Raw genomic sequence first — 19842 nt, 5'->3', positions numbered from 1 at the left:
ATACAATTTATTGATGTAACTATACCAGCATAAATATGTTATGTAACTTGTTATTCTCAATAAAAAAGTTAAAACTTAAAAAAAAAAAATATAGAGAATTGGCAGATAGATGGATTGCTCTGATACCCAGCTGTTCTTATTATGGTCAACTGTAAGAGTACTAACCCCCAGTGGTGGCTGAACTAATGAGAGTCTCCTTTCTGGTTGGACTAGAATCCCTGAATAATTCTAATGATGATGGAAATACTAGAGAAGCCTGCAAGGTCCAGTCATGAGCTGATGCTCCTATCAGAGGGAGGTAGGGGGGGATTACAGTGCCGCCCCTCCTAGTATCAATTAGCAGAGAGGCAGAGTGGATAACCCTGAGCGTTACATCAGCACCTTGGAGAGTTCCCGTTAGTAGAACCTTGGAGAGCTCCATCTCAGCGCTGCACAGGCCCCGCCTCCTGAATAGAATTCTACTCAGCCTGACGGAAGGCGCAGGGCACAAAATATAAATGAAGTTGGAAGCTGCAACAACTCACAGGACTTTAGATCCAGCTGCCATACAGATATATGGAGTCCACAGCACTACCTCTCCTCATGTACCTTATCCTCTCATTGTAACAGCTGCTGATGCCACAATGCTGAAGGCTGTAGCTAATGAATGTATTATTTCCTAAGTGGATACAAAGACAGTGGAAGCAACAGATCGATGCCTCATTGAGAATCTTCTACATTGCCGTGCGATTTTGTCGGCAGTAAAAGAAAATGCGTTTATGGCATGGGACCATTAGCTCAATGAAGAGCTGAGTTTTTTTTTTATAACATGGGATGGATGTCAGTTGCAATCTCAGTTATTGCTCCATAGCAGCCAGTATGCAAGAAGCAGAGCAGAGCGACCTGCTTGGGATGTTTCCACTCTTCCTGGAGGAGCGACTGTTGAACAGGAGCAACGAGTCGCTACAGGACTTTATTAAAGGGTTCAACCTGGACAAATCGGATATAATAGGGGACAGCTCGGCTATAGTGAGGATCATTATCTCGATTGTATACTCCGTGGTGTGTGCATTGGGACTAGTGGGCAATGTGCTTGTCTTATACCTCATGAAAACCAAGCAAGGATGGAAGAAGTCATCAATAAACCTCTTTGTGACCAGCTTGGCCATCACGGACTTTCAGTTTGTATTGACTTTGCCTTTCTGGGCGGTGGAGAATGCGTTGGACTTCAGTTGGCTTTTTGGCAAAGCCATGTGCAAAATCGTGTCGTATGTGACCGCCATGAACATGTATGCCAGTGTGTTCTTCCTGACAGCAATGAGTGTGGCCAGGTACTACTCTGTGGCTTCTGCGCTGAAGGTGAAAAGGAGACCCGCCGGCTGCTCCGCCAAATGGGTGAGCGTTCTCATCTGGGTCTCCGCTATCGTTGCGTCTTTGCCCAACGCGATCTTCTCAACCACAGCGACTGTCTCCAGCGAGGTCCTCTGCCTGGTGAAGTTCCCAGTCAATAACGGCAATGCCCAGTTTTGGCTTGGGTTGTACCATGCCCAGAAGGTTCTGTTGGGCTTTCTGATCCCTCTGTTCGTTATTACTATCTGCTATTTGCTTCTGGTTCGTTTCATTACGGACCGGAACATTAGCAGCTCCAGCACCAAACGGAGATCCAAAGTCACCAAGTCGGTGACCATCGTGGTCCTCTCGTTTTTCCTCTGCTGGCTCCCCAACCAAGCCTTGACCACCTGGGGGATATTGATCAAACTGAATATTGTCCAGTTCAGCTATGAGTACTTTACTACCCAAGCCTACATATTCCCCATCACTGTGTGTCTGGCTCACTCCAACAGTTGCCTCAACCCAATCCTTTACTGCTTGATGCGCAGGGAGTTCAGGAAAGCGCTGAAAAACCTCTTCTGGAAAATCGCATCGCCGTCCCTGACCAACATGCGACCGTTCACTGCGACCACTAAACCCGAGCAGGATGATCACGCCCATGGTATGGTCCCTCTCAATCCAGCTGAACCCGATGTCATTTGTTACCCCCCTGGGGCAGTTCTATACAATGGCAGATATGACCTCCTCCCCAATAGCTCGACCGAGCAACGGTACTGAGACTTGTCCCTGTGAGACATTGGGTCAATCTGCCTCAATTTAACCACACACAGCAGAATATCAGGACTGCAGCTGGCTTGTTTTAGAAAGTCGCAGAGGAAATGGCTCAATGCGTCATGTAATACATATCACTACGATGAGATGTACAATAAGTGTCCTATAATAAATATACAAAGGGAGCTGCCACATGGTATATATCAACGTGTTAAAGGCATAGAGTACCTTCTGCTGAATAACTGCAAAGCCCTAGGCAAGGGAGAGGTGTGTAGATAACCCAGCGCACTGTATGTACCAAGGCTTATCTGTTGATACATGTGATGCAGCTGCTTGGTTACATTGTTGCTCCATTTGTTGCTGTTGCAATTAAGGAGGTATTTTATCTCACTACCTGCTCCATCCGTGTCTCCCTGGAGACAGGGTGCTGTGCCAAAAGGGTTTTTTGACTCCTCAATTTTATTTAGAAGGATAATAAAAAGCAATGCCATTGCGCTACACCCAGGCAGGCACTATACTTCATTATTAATATCTGTAATTTATATAGTGCTGGCATGTTGTACAGAATCATTTAAATTGATTTCTGCAGCAATGGAGCTTACAATCTAATACACGCAGGAGTTAAATAACCTTCCAACCAAGCTTTTGGGTGAGAATCTAAGCATTCAGAGAAAACCCACCCAGGTAGTGCCCTGGTCAGAATCGAACCCAAGACTCCAAGGCATCAGATCTAACGTCTGTGTCATTGTGCTGCTTTCCTACTAGAGGCTAATGCCCTGGTAATACACAAGGTAATCTTGGCACAGATACACTAGGGCTGGGTTCCATGTAATGTTATTACAGGTATGGGACCTGTTATCCAGAATGCTCGGGACCTGGGGTTCTCCGGATAAGGGATCTTTCCGTAATTTGGATCTCCATAACTTAAGTCTGCTAAAAATCATTTAAATATTAAATAAACCCAATAGGGCTGTTCTGCCCCCAATAAGGGGTAATTATATCTTAGTTGGGATCAAGTACAGGTACTGTTTTATTATTACAGAGAAAAGGGAATCATTTAACCATTAAATAAACCCAATAGGGCTGTTCTGCCCCAATAAGGGGTAATTATATCTTAGTTGGGATCAAGTACAGGTACTGTTTTATTATTACAGAGAAAAGGGAATCATTTAACCATGAAATAAACCCAATAGGGCTGTTCTGTCCCAATAAGGGTAATTATATCTTAGTTGGGATCAAGTACAGGTACTGTTTTATTATTACAGAGAAAAGGGAATCATTTAACCATGAAATAAACCCAATAGGGCTGTTCTGCCCCCAATAAGGGGTAATTATATCTTAGTTGGGATCAAGTACAGGTACTGTTTTATTATTACAGAGAAAAAAATAAATCATATTTAAAAATTAGAATTATTTGCTTATAATGGAATCTATGAGAGATGGCCTTTCTGTAATTTGGAACTTTCTGGATAAGGGGTTTTCTGGATAAGGGATCCCATACTTGTACTGAATTTGCTTTCTAAATATAATAACCCGTACACTCAGGTGTATATATAGATAAACATATGCCGATACTTAGTTTTCTAACTATACTCTGCCGCCCCAGGGTCACTTGTTGAAAGCATTTTTTTATTAGATCCTGATGTGGCTAAGAGTAAATACACTCAGACAGCCATTGCGCGGGGCAGCTGTTCATTCTGAGGTTTTATGACCCACACAGCCATATAAAGGAGCCACGTGGCGCATCTCTTTACCCTGTACATAACAATAATTGCCAGGTATATTGCTCCTACACATCGGAAATTTTATAGCACTTCTTTTTATATGATATATATGTATAAATGCATTTTTTTAAACTCTATGGGGCTTTTACTTTTTTTTTTAAGAAAGTGATTTCTATGTTTGGATTGTTAAATGCATATTTTGGCACTTAAATGCAACCTCTTGCACATAAGTTCCCTGCAGCTCTTGTGTTGTGCTGTATATTCTGATAAGGCATGTTCACTCAGTAGCAGCGATGGGCAAATGGTAGCCTTTAAGATGATTCAAACCATAACTCCCAGCCTTCTCTAAAGGTGGCCATACACGGGCAGATTTGAGTCCTTCCAATGGATTCGGTAGCTTATCTTCCCATCTCCCCAACTGATGGCTCAATATATTCCAGGTGTCGATTGGACAGTTTTGATTTTCCCATCAGATTGGGGACCACATTGGCTCACTGATGCAGCCCTTGGTACGACGGCTCCTATACCTGTTATTGTAATTTTATCGTTTGGCCAAACAATTGAATTAGAGATAGCCTTCATTAGGTGGGCATAATGGGAGAAGATCCACCTAGGTCTTAACATGTATGGCCACCTTTACCCCAGGAGTAATAGTCTCCCCAACCGATAGCTGAATATATTCCAGGTGTCGATGGGACAGGTTTGATTCTCCCATCAGATTGGGGACCACATTGGCTCATTGATACAGTCCTTGGTTTGACGGCTCCTATACCTGTTATTGTAATTTGATCATTTGGCCAAACAATTGAATTAGAGATAGCCTACATTAGGTGGGCATAATGGGAGAAGATCCACCAAGGTCTTAATGTGTATGGCCACCTTTACTCCAGGAGTCATAGTCTCCCCAACTGATGGCTGAATATATTCCAGGTGTCAATTGGACAGTTTTTCCCCATCAGATTGGGGACCACATTGGCTCATTGGTTCAGTCCTTGGTATGACATCTCCTATACCTGTTATTGTAATTTGATCATTTGGCCAAACTATTGAATTAGAGATAGCCTACATTAGGTGGGCATAATGGGAGAAGATCTACCAAGGTCTTAATGTGTATGGTCTCCTTTACCCCAGGAGTCATAGTCTCCCCAACCGATGGCTGAATATATTCCAGGTGTCAATGGGACAGGTTTGATTCTTCCATCAGATTGGGGACCACATTGGCTCACTGATGCAGCACTTGGTACGACGGCTCCTATACCTGTTATTGTAATTTTATCGTTTGGCCAAACAATTGAATTAGAGATAGCCTACATTAGGTGGGCATAATGGGAGAAGATCTACCAAGGTCTTAACGTGTATGGCCACCTTTACTCCAGGAGTCATAGTCTCCCCAACCAATGGCTGAATATATTCCAGGTGTCAATTGGACAGTTTTTTCCATCAGATTGGGGACCACATTGGCTCATTGGTTCAGTCCTTGGTACGACGGCTCCTATACCTGTTATTGTAATTTGATCATTTGGCCAAACAATTGAATTAGAGATAGCCTACATTAGGTGGGCATAATGGGAGAAGATCTACCAAGGTCTTAACGTGTATGGCCACCTTTACTCCAGGAGTCATAGTCTATCAAGTTCTTAATAGCTCCACTTGCCCACGCTCTATAATATCCTCCGACCAAAGGTTTTAAGGCAAAAAATGACTTCACGGTATAGTATGCAACATGTCCATAAGGAACTAGAGGGCTACATGATTTCCTTTCCCTTTGCATGCATTGGAGACAATACAGTCTTTCGTGGTTTGGATATTTTTATGTCAGATAAGTAATTGGAAGTTATTTGTCTATTCTACAATGTAATTACCTGATAGGAACTCAAAACATCTGTAAGGTTCTTCAACAATCTAATTGTGTAGTCTGTTGCGGTATTAACCTCAGGTTATAAGAATGTAAAATGATCTGAAGAGTGTGTCTCTAAGCCTCAGACCTCTGTTTGTGCACCTTGTAATTGGCGATAAATATATTCAAACTTTGCTCAGCGTGAAGACTAGTATTGAGGTTGATAAAGATTCTCATTAAAACGGATTTACCCAAACAGTTCCTGATATGTCTATGCATCCCTGGAAATAAACTCTCTTTGCCCGCAGTCGAGACACAATGTACAGTAGGCAATAAACACACACACAGAGTCATGAAAGTGTCTCCTGAGAGACATTAGACTGATCATGTTGAAGATTGTCTTTGCCTAAAGGTAACAGAAAGGCAGATAGGAAGCAGAGCATGTCAAGGGCAAGTCTGTGATTTAGTAGCTTAATATAATGAAACTGAAGTTTGCTACTTTTTCTCTTCTAGGTGAGGGGCATGGACCGTATGCTGGCTTCCGTTGTCCAGTGCACTGATGCCAATGCTTGTAAGCACCAGGCTGGTATACCTCTAACCAATAAACCTTTTAGTCTCATTTGTCATGTAATTTCTTACAAACCATTACACGTCAAGACCTCCATTTCTTTGATGAAGGTCTCAGGGATTCCTGGAAAGCAGGTTAGGTAGATAATCAAGACTGGTTTGGCCGTGGAGCATGTAGGCACCAAATGAGGTTTTTAGGACAGCTGGGACCTCAGATGGAGCTTCTTGAAATTGTCCCTATGCAACAACTAAATGGCAGTTACAAGATTTATGGATATAGGTAGAGGTTCTCAATGTGATATTTCAAGAGAGTTATACATTTTGCCATTTACTCCTAGATCAGTGATCCCCAACCTTTCTTACTTGTGAGCCACAGTCAAATGTAAAAAGACTTGGGGAGCTACACAAGCACCATAAAAGTTCATGGAGGAGCCAAATAAGGGCTATGATTGGCTATTAGGGGCCTGTATGCACACTATCAGCTTACAGGGGGCTTTATTTGGTAGGAAATCTTGTTTTTATTCAACCAAAACTTGCCCCCAAGTCAGGAATTCAAAAATTACTCCCTGGTTTGGGGGCACTGAGAGCAACACCCAAGGGGTTGGGGAGCAGCATGTTGCCCCCATGTTGTCCTAGATATAATAAAAGTAATATTATCCAATACCAATACTGTGGCCTTGTGGGATAATGGTGGTTTCAGCAGGTCCAACCTGATTCTCTCCCCCCTGTTGAATTACTAGTCCCAGTATTACGGCACCTAGAGGTCTGCAAGATGGATATGCCAGATGTTTTTAGATCTGTCTTTCTCAGCATGGGGCCCAGGGGGGCCTTAATATCCTTTGCTTTGTCCTAGTCTCCTTCTTCTCTATGTCTGTCCCTGGCACCATCAATAAAGCATCACCAATGAGTTTTCCCCTTGCAGTTGTTCATATTGAAAATGATAATATCTTAGGGAATGGGGTGTTTAATTTATATGCACCATAGCAGACCCTCCTCTTTAAAATGGCTTTTGAGAATCTCAGGGTATCTATATGTACTCATATTTGTATGGTTTACCGCATTTATTTATTTACTTCTTCAAGTACTATGTATCTTCCAGTAATACCACCCAGTACTGTGCCGCAGAGCTAAATTATCCTTATATCCCTCTTTTTCCCACTATGTAGAGGAACAAGAGCTGATTTTGACCTAAGCAGGAGGTGTTTTTCTATGTTAGGCAGTCTCAAAACTGATGGGGTGAAACTGGTATGAAACATAAGCAAAGTGGTATAAAGGTGGTACCTTATTGGCCAACATAGCAAGCCTTCAGAGCATTTCATGGTTACACAGCAAAAGGTCTTTCAAATTCAACCGTTTGTCCAAATGAAGCCTCTCTAACCTCTCAGTCATCCAGAGGAAGGGGGAGAAACTGCTGCAATTGTCTCATCCTTGGGCAACAGACCAGACCCTTGTATCTGCCTATACTATCTCTACCGAGGGACAATTCCACAACTTCACATCTCTCTCTCACTTTTAATATTATTGTTCCCTTAATTCCTTACCTTTCTATTCAGGCCCCTTCTTATTCATATCCAGTCTTAGATTCAAACCAATGCCTGGTTGCTATGACAAACAAGACCCTAACAATCAGATTGTCTCAGAATATCAATGTCTACATCATACTAATAGTTAATTTAAAGCTGAACTGCCCCTTTACTGGGTGCAGCATAAATATATTCAGGCTGCAAAGGCATTACATCTCTCTCACTGACTGTAACTGGTTTATACCTGACTGTATATGCAATCATAGTGCCACATTAGTCACTAGTATAATAATAGCAATGTCCCTAATTCAAAGTCATCAGGACTTGTTAGGACAAACCTGGGGCAATGCCACAGCCATTCAGCCAATAGAAAGAAGCTTCTACGTCTGATGTCACAATGTAATAACTGTCAATATACTGATAAAATATAAAGTTGGTCATTTCAAAGGAAGGAGGGCTCCCAAAGCCAAAATGCATGATGGGAATGTGTAACTGGCACAACAAATGAACATGCACACAAACACTGGCGGGCGCTTTCGCTTTCTGCAAGGTGCTCATTGTAAATAGTGATGGGAACATTAGTGCCATAGTGTGTTTTTAACTCACTCACGTTACAGCATTGTGTCACCATTACAGAGTTTATTCGGAGACATTAGCGCTCCTCACTCCCTAAGCTGCACGTGAACAAAAAGAAAGACGATGCGCCTAATATTCTTAAAGGGGTAGTTCACCTTTTTTATTATGTCATAGAATGGCCCATTCTAAGCAACTGTTCAATTGGTCTTCATCATTTATTTTTTTATAGTTTTAAATTATTTGCTGTCTTTTTCTAACGTCAGGCAACTTTCAAATGGGGGTCACTGACCCCGGCAGCCAGAAAACTATTGCTCTGTGAGGCTCCAGTTTTATTACTTTTTAGTAGTTGCTACATTACTGAGAATTACCCCAAAAGCTTTTCTAGCACCAGCTGACCATCTCACTTCCAACTGGCTGCTATCCCAGGCTCTGCAACATGCCAACCATCCTCCATTTGGGCAGGTCAGGCAGAAGCTTGGCAGACCTGATAGGGAACTGCAGTCCACCTTTCCCAGTGTGAGGGCAGAACTGAAGCCGGCTTCCTTGGAAAAGGAGTGTTAGGACACACCATTGGTTCTTTTGTAACACAGACGGACCAGGAAGACCCTCTGAACCCAGAGGGGAACTCCACCCAAACACAACTTAAGCTTTCTGAAAAGTAGACATCATTTTAAGCAACTTTGGAATATACATAAATTAAAAAATCTGCAGCTTTTAATGTATTATATGTGTAACCTCTATTTCAGCTCAATCACTGCCTTCCCGGACTAGTACCAGTAGAACATGGGTTACACTGTACTCTCTCACCCAGAATGGGCCTTTGCTAAGTGGAAGAGGAAGGTGAGGGTGTTGTGCAACTACACCTCTCTTGCTGCTATGCAGAAAAATGAAAACAGAGGGCGCCAGAGGTTCTTGTAAATAACAAAAGTGTTTATTGAACCCCCACAGGGTTACTCACAATACAGCTTCAGAGGCCAGTGGTACAGGCACCACCACATACAGAGTGTAATACAGACTGACATTCCCCTGCAGGCAGACGGGCAGGAATCTCCCTTCACCTCTGCGACACACCCTGCAGTGGATCCCTCAGGGAATTCTCTATCCTGATTCCCTATTCACTTGGATCCCTACACTATAGGCAATGTGGCCTGGGAGAGATATCTCCAAAACTGCAAATCCTATGTAGGAGCTCAAGACTGCTCTTTCTATCTCAACCCTAACTGCCTTACACCCCTAGAGTGTACTATAAAGGGAGCTACACCTGCCACTATCTAATGCCTCATTCACGGGGCCCTGTTCCCCGACTTCACTGGGCCTGGGCCCATGCCCTGGGCTCTCAGCAACACCCGCCCTGTTCCTCAGGTGGAAGCAAACAAACAGGAAGGTGCCACTCCTTTCCCAGCACTATACCACAGTGAGGCAGGAAGTGGTCACCATACCTTCTAACCAATAGCACACATATGTTCATGAACTCACTTAGATACATTCCCTTCTGCCCAGCAACTAAGGGAACTGAACCTGTAGGGATTTAAAGCCATTTAACCCTATGGGTCCCTACATGGTTTGGAAAAGTTCCCTAAGCCCCGCCCTCTGTTCCCCTGCTGATCTGGCTGACTACTTTGAGACTCAAATAAAATGTAACAGTAGTCGCCTGCCCTCAGCCTGCCTTCAGCCTGCATCCTCCCAATCCCACAATTCCCTGCACACGTGATGTCAATAAGGAAAGGTACATCACAGTGCAATGCATTGTGGGTTTTGTAGTTCCTGCATGCTGTCTGTAAGCTGTGGAGAAGTTGTTACAATTGGGAACATCAGTGTTTTAGTCCCTCCTCCCCTGCCAGGATTTCAAATGATGCAGAAAGAGAAGAACTGTTTTGCAACTGGATTTATATTTATATATATATAAAATGGCCAGGCCTTAGACCCAGGCTTTGGGGCTTTGTGCATAGTGGGCTATAATGTTGCAATGAAGGGGTGCCTAAGTACTTCCATGCTCTGTTTATATGACACCAATATTATCATAGACACAACTTGCACACAGCTTACTCTCCAGGGCAACATTTAATAACTGAGTTTATAGGTGAAACATTTTTCAGCCATGTTAACCTTGGTCGCTCCATTGTGAGTAAAAAAAAATCATAGTTCTGTAGGGTTTGCTAAAAATGGGCCCCTCAGGATGTATACCCCTAGGATAGGCCCCGGGAGGGTAATGGTTAAGGTACAATGGGTATAGCCTGGTATATCTATACTTAATGGGGAGTATCCCCGCAGTTCGGGTTATGGCCACAGGGTGGTGCATAGGCCCATATAAGGGAAACAGCCATGTGCTGGGAGCCATCTTAAGTTGGGAGCCTCTAGAGAGAGGAGCTCCCCTGTCAGTAGATAGTAGTTTCCCTGTGTTAGGACACTCTAGGAGTGCCATGTAGGGAGTGGTAGGTAAGAATGGGCCGCATTGCCCCTCCAGGAGTGTAGAGGATTAAGATCCTACCAGCATTACATCAGCTGGAAGTTTAGGGCACACAGTGTGTAGGTAAGGGAGAGATAGTCTCCAAGAGAAAGAGGACCCTGCTAAAGAGTAGCCTGGGTGTAGTACCGAGGATGAGTCTCTGTGGAGGGTCTGCTTGGCGAGAGTACCGGGGAGAGCCCTAAGAGAGGGTCTCTTGGCGTGTAGTACCGGAGGGACCTCCTAGAGGAGATCATTCTGGCGTGAGTACCCTGGGTACCTTTGAGTGAGGGTCTTGTGCATTGATGTAACCTGTGGATGTGTCCTGACTGTCTGATGATACACTCCTGGAGAGGTCTGCCCAATAAAGATCAATCTGTTCATTGCAATCTGCTGTATTCTGTGTGTGTGTACCCAGGACCACTACAACTGGTAAGGAGTTACCCCAGGGAGGGGCAAATCAGCCTGCAGCCAGTGGATCCTATTGAGGGGTTAATACACTACATCAGTTCCCAGGGTGGGAGTTGTAGTTTTCCCATAGCAGAGCCCTGGGTGGAGGCACGCCATTTATCAAAGAAATCCCTGCCCCCCATAGTAAGCGGGGCTCAGGACTCCTGGAAGCGCCAACCAGTGACATATCAGCAGGTAGTGCCACAACTGTTTATAAAGTGGGCTACAGTTCATTGGGCTGTTTTTTTGCACTTATCCCACATTAATAGCAGAGACCTACTGGCACATCCAAGGGTTTCCATAGAAGCCTCGAAAATGCCTCTAAAGCCTGAATGGATGGAGCTCACTGGAGAGTCTCCCACCTGCCGATAATGATAAATATAATTGCAGCTGCACGATGCAGTAAATGAACTGCGAGGGGGATAAATGGCTCCATCAGTGTCTGTGAGTGTCTCTGGGGCAGAGTCTCGGCTTCGCTTCAGATTAGGAAGAAGGTAAATCAGATCAGATTCCAATGACTGACTAATAAGTGCCAGAAAGCAGTTCATATGTGAAGTTAGTGGAGGAGCAAATGGAGCAGTCCATGCGACTGATGAGAAGTAGCAATAAGCGCTACAAACACCCACTGACTTCAAAGCATTCTGAAAAAAAAGGTGCAAAAAGACCATTGATCTCAATGCAATTTGTGAAAAAGGCAAAACAACATCTATTGCTTTTGTGAATTTTTTGGTAAATCGAAATGGAATAGATTCATTCATCACTAACGAGGAGGGCAGAACAGTTCTTGTGTGTATATATATATATATTAGGGATTCAATGAATCCAGTTTTTTGGGTTTGGCCGAACCCGTGAATCCATCCCAAGGGATTCGGCCGAATATCGAACCAAATCTGAATCCCAATTGGCATAAGCTAATTAGGATATGGAAAGGGTTAAAATCGGCATGCATGAAGAGCACGGCGAAATTTTTTTCTCTCTAACATTTAACCATTCCAAATTCTAATTAGCGTATTCTAAATGATGCTAATTATGCTACTTGGGATTCGGTTCAGCCAGGACCATGGATTCAGCCGAAACTGAACCCTGCCCAAAAGGGCGAATCCCCAACCGAATCTTGGATTCGGTGCATCCATAATATATCTGTGAATTGGTTTCTTGCTTTCTTACCGTAAAATGTCTCCAAGCTGATACACAAGGCACCAGTGGTTCTTAGATAGGCCCATTAACTCTATCTGGGCACAAATAGGCAACAATGTACTTTACTTATTACTCTGGCATCGAGCTCTCTCTCTCAGTAATACTCAGGCGAGCATACCAGGGCCCAGTGTTGCCTCATAGGGATGTCACTTCTACCCTGGGACACCTGAGTCACTACCATCTGGCTGGTGTCACCTGGGGAACTACCGCACCCTAGCAACCCTCAGAGGAGCCAGGACTGGTCATGCTAACTGCCTAATCTTTCTAACATTCTTAGGGCAATGACACACGGAGCTACTTGTCATGGCTACAAAATAGACAATACTGATAACTGTCTGTACACATGTTTAGCAGAGACTATTCTCAGTATTGTCTACGGCTGCCTACTAGTAGGAAAGCCTCCCATAGGGCTCAATGGCACTCTGCAGCTCCAACCCGGCCCAAGGAAAGTCTCCCATAGGGCTCAATGGCACTCTGCAGCTCCAACCCGGCCCAAGGAAAGTCTCCCATAGGGCTCAATGGCACTCTGCAGCTCCAACCCGGCCCAAGGAAAGTCTCCCATAGGGCTCAATGGCACTCTGCAGCTCCAACCTGGCCCAAGGAAAGTCTCCCATAGGGCTCAATGGCCCTCTGCAGCTCCAACCCGGCCCAAGGGAAGTCTCCCATAGGGCTCAATGGCACTCTGCAGCTCCAACCCGGCCCAAGGAAAGTCTCCCATAGGGCTCAATGGCACTCTGCAGCTCCAACCCAGCCCAAGGAAAGTCTCCCATAGGACTCAATGGCACTCTGCAGCTCCAACCCGACCCAAGGAAAGTCTCCCATAGGGCTCAATGGCACTCTGCAGCTCCAACCCGGCCCAAGGAAAGTCTCCCATAGGGCTCAATGGCACTCTGCAGCTCCAACCCGGCCCAAGGAAAGTCTCCCATAGGGCTCAATGGCACTCTGCAGCTCCAACCCGGCCCAAGGAATCCCAAGGCTCAATGGCACTCTGCCCAACCCGGCCAGGAAAGTCTCCCATAGGGCTCAATGGCACTCTGCAGCTCCAACCCACCCCAAGGAAAGTCTCCCATAGGGCTCAATGGCACTCTGCAGCTCCAACCCGGCCCAAGGAAAGCCTCCCATAGGGCTCAATGGCACTCTGCAGCTGCAACCCGGCCCAAGGAAAGCCTCCCATAGGGCTCAATGGCACTCTGCAGCTCCAACCCGGCCCAAGGAAAGTCTCCCATAGGGCTCAATGGCACTCTGCAGCTCCAACCCGGCCCAAGGAAAGTCTCCCATAGGGCTCAATGGCACTCTGCAGCTCCAACCCGGCTCAAGGAAAGTCTCCCATAGGGCTCAATGGCACTCTGCAGCTCCAACCCGGCCCAAAGAAAGTCTCCCATAGGGCTCAATGGCACTCTGCAGCTCCAACCTGGCCCAAGGAAAGTCTCCCATAGGGCTCAATGGCACTCTGCAGCTCCAACCCACCCCAAGGAAAGTCTCCCATAGGGCTCAATGGCACTCTGCAGCTCCAACCCGGCCCAAGGAAAGCCTCCCATAGGGCTCAATGGCACTCTGCAGCTCCAACCCGGCCCAAGGAAAGTCTCCCATAGGGCTCAATGGCACTCTGCAGCTCCAACCCGGCCCAAGGAAAGTCTCCCATAGGGCTCAATGGCACTCTGCAGCTCCAACCCGGCCCAAGGAAAGTCTCCCATAGGGCTCAATGGCACTCTGCAGCTCCAACCCGGCCCAAGGAAAGTCACAATACCGAAGCTTGAATGAATCTGAAGCTTTCGTACTTGGCGCGACAATACAATTGCGTCACAGAAATTGTCGCAAAGTCGCAGAAAATATGCACAGTGCAAACAAATATAAATTTTTTGTATTTCATACCAGTCATACTTTGATAAATGTGCCCCTAAGAGTTACAGGACATTAGGTAGTCTATACAGTATTTTCATATCAAGAGCTGTTATTATTTTAATATCCAAAATGTCATGATATAGTCAGTCTGTAAATTCAACTGGATTTGCTTGGAGCAGGCCATAGAAACCCCCCATTTCTGGGCACACAGACCTGTTTTTTACATATCCAGGTAGAAGGAATAAATGCCTAAACATAACATGGTATCATCGATGTTGCTGATATTATGTAACTTACTTGCCAGAGACTGAAGAGAGATTTAATGCTCGGATAAAGCAACTCAGCATCCAAACTACTTCTGTTGAGCAGACAAGGATCACTGTGCAGCTTTCCCAAACCAGAACCCTTCCAAGGACAGTGATCCCCAACCAGTGGCTCAGGGGGCAACATGTTGCTCACCAACTCCTTTTATGTTATCCCAGTGGCCTCAAAGCAGGTGCTTATTTTTGAATTTCTGGTTAGGAGGCAAGTTTTGGTTGCAAAAAACCCAGTGTAAAGCCAAACCAAGTCTTCTATAGGCTGCCAGTCCACATAGGGGCCACCACATAGCCAATTATAGCTCTTACTTTGCACCTCCAGGAACTTTTTCCATGCTTGTGTTGCTCCCCAACTCTTTTTCCATTTGAATGTGGCTCATGGGTATAAATGGTTGGGGATCCCTTCTATAGTATAGGAACTAAGCAATTGTACAGTTACAATGGCAAACGACTCAGCCAGTGAAGCTCTACTCTATTATCCCTGGGGAGTCAGTGATGGATAGCATACATGACAGGAGAATTCACCTTGAACGGAGGTTTCTACCATCAATCAATTCAATATAAACTAAATCCACATATACATGACTCAGCAAAACAGGCCTCTTTGTAAATTAAGGGTAACCCTTTCCAGGCAAGATTACATCCCTACGTGCTGGCAAACCTTGGAACCTTTACCGGTATTGGTGGGACCGATTGGGACACCTGGTATTTTCATGAAAAGTTGCTCTAAAATACCAATTGATACACCTCTGAAGGTCAAACTAGGATTAAAAACATTAATACACAAAATATAGAGATATAGGCAAAAGAATATGAAAATGGGCATCTAATAGAACAGAAAATGATGTGCAAAGTGGGAGTTGTCTGGGAAATCATCATCATCATTATTTATTTTTATAGCAACAGCACATTACATATATTTATTATAAACAGGGGTCTAACCAATAAGGATTACAGAATAAAAATGAGATCAGAGGGCCCTGATCACAACAGCTTACAGCCTAATGCCATTGCACTAGAAACAACTGTTGGGTAATGTGCAGGAAAGCAGGTTTACCCGTGGGTTGGACGGGTTCGGGTTGACACTTGCACAATATTGGCGGGTTGTGAGTCGGTTCCGCCCTTTCCTGCCCACAACCTTGCACTGCCCGACGTCTGCATCTGAAAGCCTCTATTCTATGTGTCAGTAAATCAGCCCCAGGGCTAAGGACCCAAAGAGTGGAATTTAGGTACACTAAGAAAATTACATTATTCCCTAGTAGAAGAGCTTTAAAATTGCCTACGTTTGCTTTCTGAAACAGAAGCTATTATATAGAGAATAATGTATGAAATATAAGGATATTATAAGTAACAAAATTGTTTGATGACCACATGAAGGTTACGGAACTTTGAGGTGACTATTAATATCCTCATATTTTACAAAAGGGGGTGCATTATTGATTATAATACACAAACTTCACTGGGGCTTACCAATCAGTGATTACATTTTTCCAGTCAGCTGCAGGTGTAACAATCAAAGCAGACTTCTGATTGGTTGCCCATGGTTTATAAATGATCCCGATTGTGTCATGTGACAGAAATTACATCACTAGGCACATATTACAGCTTATGAAATCACTAAGCACCACTAATAAGCATATCTTGGGGGGGGGAGATATATTAACATTCAGAATTTTGTGGTTTTATAGTGAAAACAAGTGAAAACCGTGCCTTTTTTAATTTGTTACACAAAACCCCCAACTTTTTCATTTTGTTGTACAAAAGCCAGAGTAAAACAAAATGAAAAACAATGGAGCAAAGAAAGAGCTTCCAGTTGTACAAGGGACATCTGCCATTGACTTCTACATGATCTCAACAGGTTTTAGCTGGTGTATTTGTTGTGATTTTGTCCCATAATAACTTGCAAAACTACCATTTCCCACCATAAAATTGGGTTTTGGCGTTGAAAATCCCAAACTGAAAAAATCCTACATTAGTAAAAGCCCCCCTTAATGTTTATTCATGGCTCTTGTGTATGATATGTTCAATATCAATATGTCTTCATTTATTTATGACTTTATTTTTGGAAATGGTGTGACACAAGTTTGCAGTTACAAAATCTCTACTACAGGCCCCTCAGTTTCACATTTTTGGATTAGACTCTGCATTTGCTTCTCCTTCAATTAAATGTACAAACTAAAGGTGACATTGAGTAGGTGCTCAGCAGAGCGTGGTGTGATGTGGATGCATGCATGGCTTAAACAAAAATATTCTTCAATAAATTCTAAAAGCTTTTATTTAGGTGCCCAGCCCTCCCCTGACCTACTGAAACACCGATAGAGAGAGGTCCCACCACCCTTATATGAGCAGAGTAATGTGGTTATTATCCTCTGACCCTTATGGCAAATTATTTTTTACAGTTTTACAACCATTTCTGTGACATGGAACAGATTTGCTCATCACTATTGGTAAAATATTGATTAGATGAAAAACACATTGAGCCATGGAAAATGTCTTTGTCAATCAAGTCCTTCGCAAGCTCTCCATGAGATCTGGTTCTTGGTTAGCCAAATGATTGGATCAACTTGTTTTGGTCCACCGCCTGGGTGGCCAAATTGGCTACTGATGAAGACAGGTGGTTGACCTGCAATGGCAGTCAAAATGAGCAGCAACGTGTTTCTTCACTGGTGGAAATGCCCCGGCAGAGAAAAGACGACTTGTGCCATTAGCCTGTTTTGATAGCAGCAAAAAATCCAGTAGTTCACTGAAATTGCAAGCCATGTGTAGCCCACTTTTGCAGATTTTTGTGGCACTACCTATTGGAGCACTATAATTGGCACTACAGGAGTCCTGAGCCCCCGCTTACTATGGGGGTTAACAGGGATTTCTCCCTTAAAGGCGTGCGTCCACCCAGGGATGATCTTGTGGAACTATAACCCACACCCTGGGAACTTAACTGTTCACTAGTACCTCTGCCTAGGATCCACACACAGCCCCCAGTACCTTGCCCCTCCCTGGGGTAGTTGCTTACCGGCAGGTAGGTGATCCTTGGTGCAGGAAAGATCCAGATACACAGATAATATGATGAATCAGATAAGATGCTTTATTCAGGCAGAACCTCTCCAGGAGTGGCACATATCATTTCACACAGCATGCAGGGCTTTATCTCCTCACTACTCATTGAGAGCCTTTTCCTGTTGGGCAACTCACGGTACTCGCGCCAAGTGTTCCCTTCTAGGTGATCTCCCCGGTACTCGCGCCAGAAGGCACCCCCTCTTGAGGTCCTCCCCGGTACTCACGCTAGGCAGCCTCACCACAGGCGACCCACTCCGGTACTCTTGCCTAAGCCCCCTCAGATCCAGCCTCCTGGACTAGCGGTGACCTTGTCCACCTACCTAGCCACTTGTGGCCCTGCACTCCAGCAGATGTAACGCTGGGAGGTCTTAACTTCACTACCACTCCTGGAGGGGCAATGTCCGCCCATTCTAAACTCCTCTTGTCCTACATGTCACTCCTAGAGCGACCTATTACCAAACTTCTATCACTAAGCTGTACCTGGGGTACTCCTTACTGGAGCAGTCCCCAAAATGTCTGGACCACAGCACATGGCTGCATCCCTTTATATATCCCAGCACCCCATCTAGTGGTTGCTGGTGAGAAATGCAGGGGAGACTCCCTTTTAGCAGAAAAACACCTAGGACAACCTTTAGGTGTCCAATTCCCTAAGGCCACCCTCTAGTGCCTGTCTAAGGAGAACCCATCCTAGGGGACCGTAATCTTGGGGATCCCTACACATGTAAAAAAGTGTTTTATTTGCCCAAGTACATACAGAAAACAAGAGCAACATTTTGGGCCCCTCCGGACCCTTTCTCAAAGGCTTTTCCCTCAATTAAATGTACAAACTAAAGGTGACATTGAGTTGGCGCTCAGTGGAGTGTGATGTGATGTGGATGCATGCATGGCTTAAACAAAAATATTCTTCCATAAATTCTAAAAGCTTTTATTTAGGTACCCAGCCTTCCCCTGACCTACTGAAACACCGATAGGGAGAGGTCCCACCACCCTTATAAGAGCAGAGTAATGTGGTTATTATCCTCTGACCCTTATTTATATCCAGGGAGAAGGAGGATTTACCTCTCCGCTGGTTAATTATACTTTGCAGAGATGAAGTCTCGTCGGTGATGTTACAGGTTCATTCTCAACAAGTCTTTCTGAGAAAGGCGTGGGGATGGCTATCTCCCAGTCACTGCGCTCCTCTTCAGAACAATGGGCTGGAATGATATTTACCAGCCAGTAACAAACACATGTGGAGATAGCTCACGCTGCTTTATTTAATTTAGAAACAGCTGGAGAGAGGCAGGGATTATGCATATAGAAAGTTACCATTAGTCTCAATGTAAAACCTTAAACCCCTACGTGCAGCTAGTAAATACATTCGCTGGGAAGTTACACAAATCGCACATCTCAGTCACAAAGCCCATCAGACCGGCTATCCCTAACAGCACATGCCATGCACATATTGGAACAAAAATGGCTATATACAGGCTTGTAAGGAGGTGAAATATGTAGTGATATGGAATGGCAAAAAAATACAAAAATGCGCACAACATTTTTTTTTTTGCCACAACAGCAACATATTTGACAAGACTGCAACATTTTTGTGACTTATTTGATGTGACCACAATGCAACCGCAACTTTTTTTTCCACAACTTTTTCCTCACTTGCCAAAATTTTGAGCAAGGCAAAAATAATGACTCCCACAATCGACATCAGAGGGCTTGGGGAGAAGTTCTGCATTGCACCATTGGCATCGAAAAAATTCACTGCAATTTTTTTGCCATTTCGTGATTTTTTTTTTACAACCATTTCTGTGACATGGAACAGATTTGCTCATCACTGTCTATGAAGATTCTCATTCATCCAGGTCATGATATACAGTATCTAGTAGAATTAAGTCTAAAACAACTGGACTTTTCTGAGTTTTTCTTGAAAACGTTTCACCAACTCATCCGAGTGGCTTCTTCAGTTCAAATGACTGGTAGGGAATTCCCCGGTATTTAAACTCTTGATGGTAGTAGAGTCACAGACATCCAATCACAATGGTTCCATTGAACTTGTTCAGTTAGGTGTTAGCTGAAACTGACAGGTGTAAGAAGGTATGATCCAATCACAATGGTACCAAGATTCTCATTGATGAAGGTGTTAATCCTTCAAAGTACATGACTGGAAGTGTGAACTGTTGTGAAACTGCCGGGGTAAGGATGTCAACGCGCCATTGTATGTTGGTGACAAGCGGTGTCTCAG

At 44.3% G+C, this 19842-nt stretch overlaps 1 protein-coding gene across 1 annotated transcript; it reads left to right on the top strand.

The window, feature by feature from the left end:
- The first annotated feature begins 272 nt into the window (after nt 1–272).
- rxfp3 (relaxin family peptide receptor 3) lies at nt 273–6262 on the top strand. The gene is made up of 2 exons (XM_002941579.5): nt 273–1972; nt 6157–6262. The coding sequence occupies exons 1-2, from the start codon at nt 814–816 to the stop codon at nt 6201–6203; spliced, it is 1206 nt and encodes a 401-aa protein (XP_002941625.1). The 5' UTR covers nt 273–813; the 3' UTR covers nt 6204–6262.
- The last annotated feature ends 13580 nt before the right edge of the window (nt 6263–19842 follow it).

This window comes from Xenopus tropicalis, chromosome 1 (assembly GCF_000004195.4).
Source record: "Xenopus tropicalis strain Nigerian chromosome 1, UCB_Xtro_10.0, whole genome shotgun sequence".
NCBI classification, from domain to species: Eukaryota; Metazoa; Chordata; class Amphibia; order Anura; family Pipidae; genus Xenopus; species Xenopus tropicalis.
The sequence above is the reverse complement of the archived record's forward strand: the minus strand, read 5'-3'. Positions and strand labels throughout refer to the sequence as shown.

Bases quoted from the DNA above. Each gene is read 5' to 3' on its own strand.
- rxfp3 (XM_002941579.5), top strand. From the start codon at position 814: ATGGATGTCAGTTGCAATCTCAGTTATTGCTCCATAGCAGCCAGTATG. The intron at 1,973-6,156 runs GTATGGTCCCTC...TTTCTCTTCTAG, and splicing joins GCAGGATGATCACGCCCATG to GTGAGGGGCATGGACCGTAT.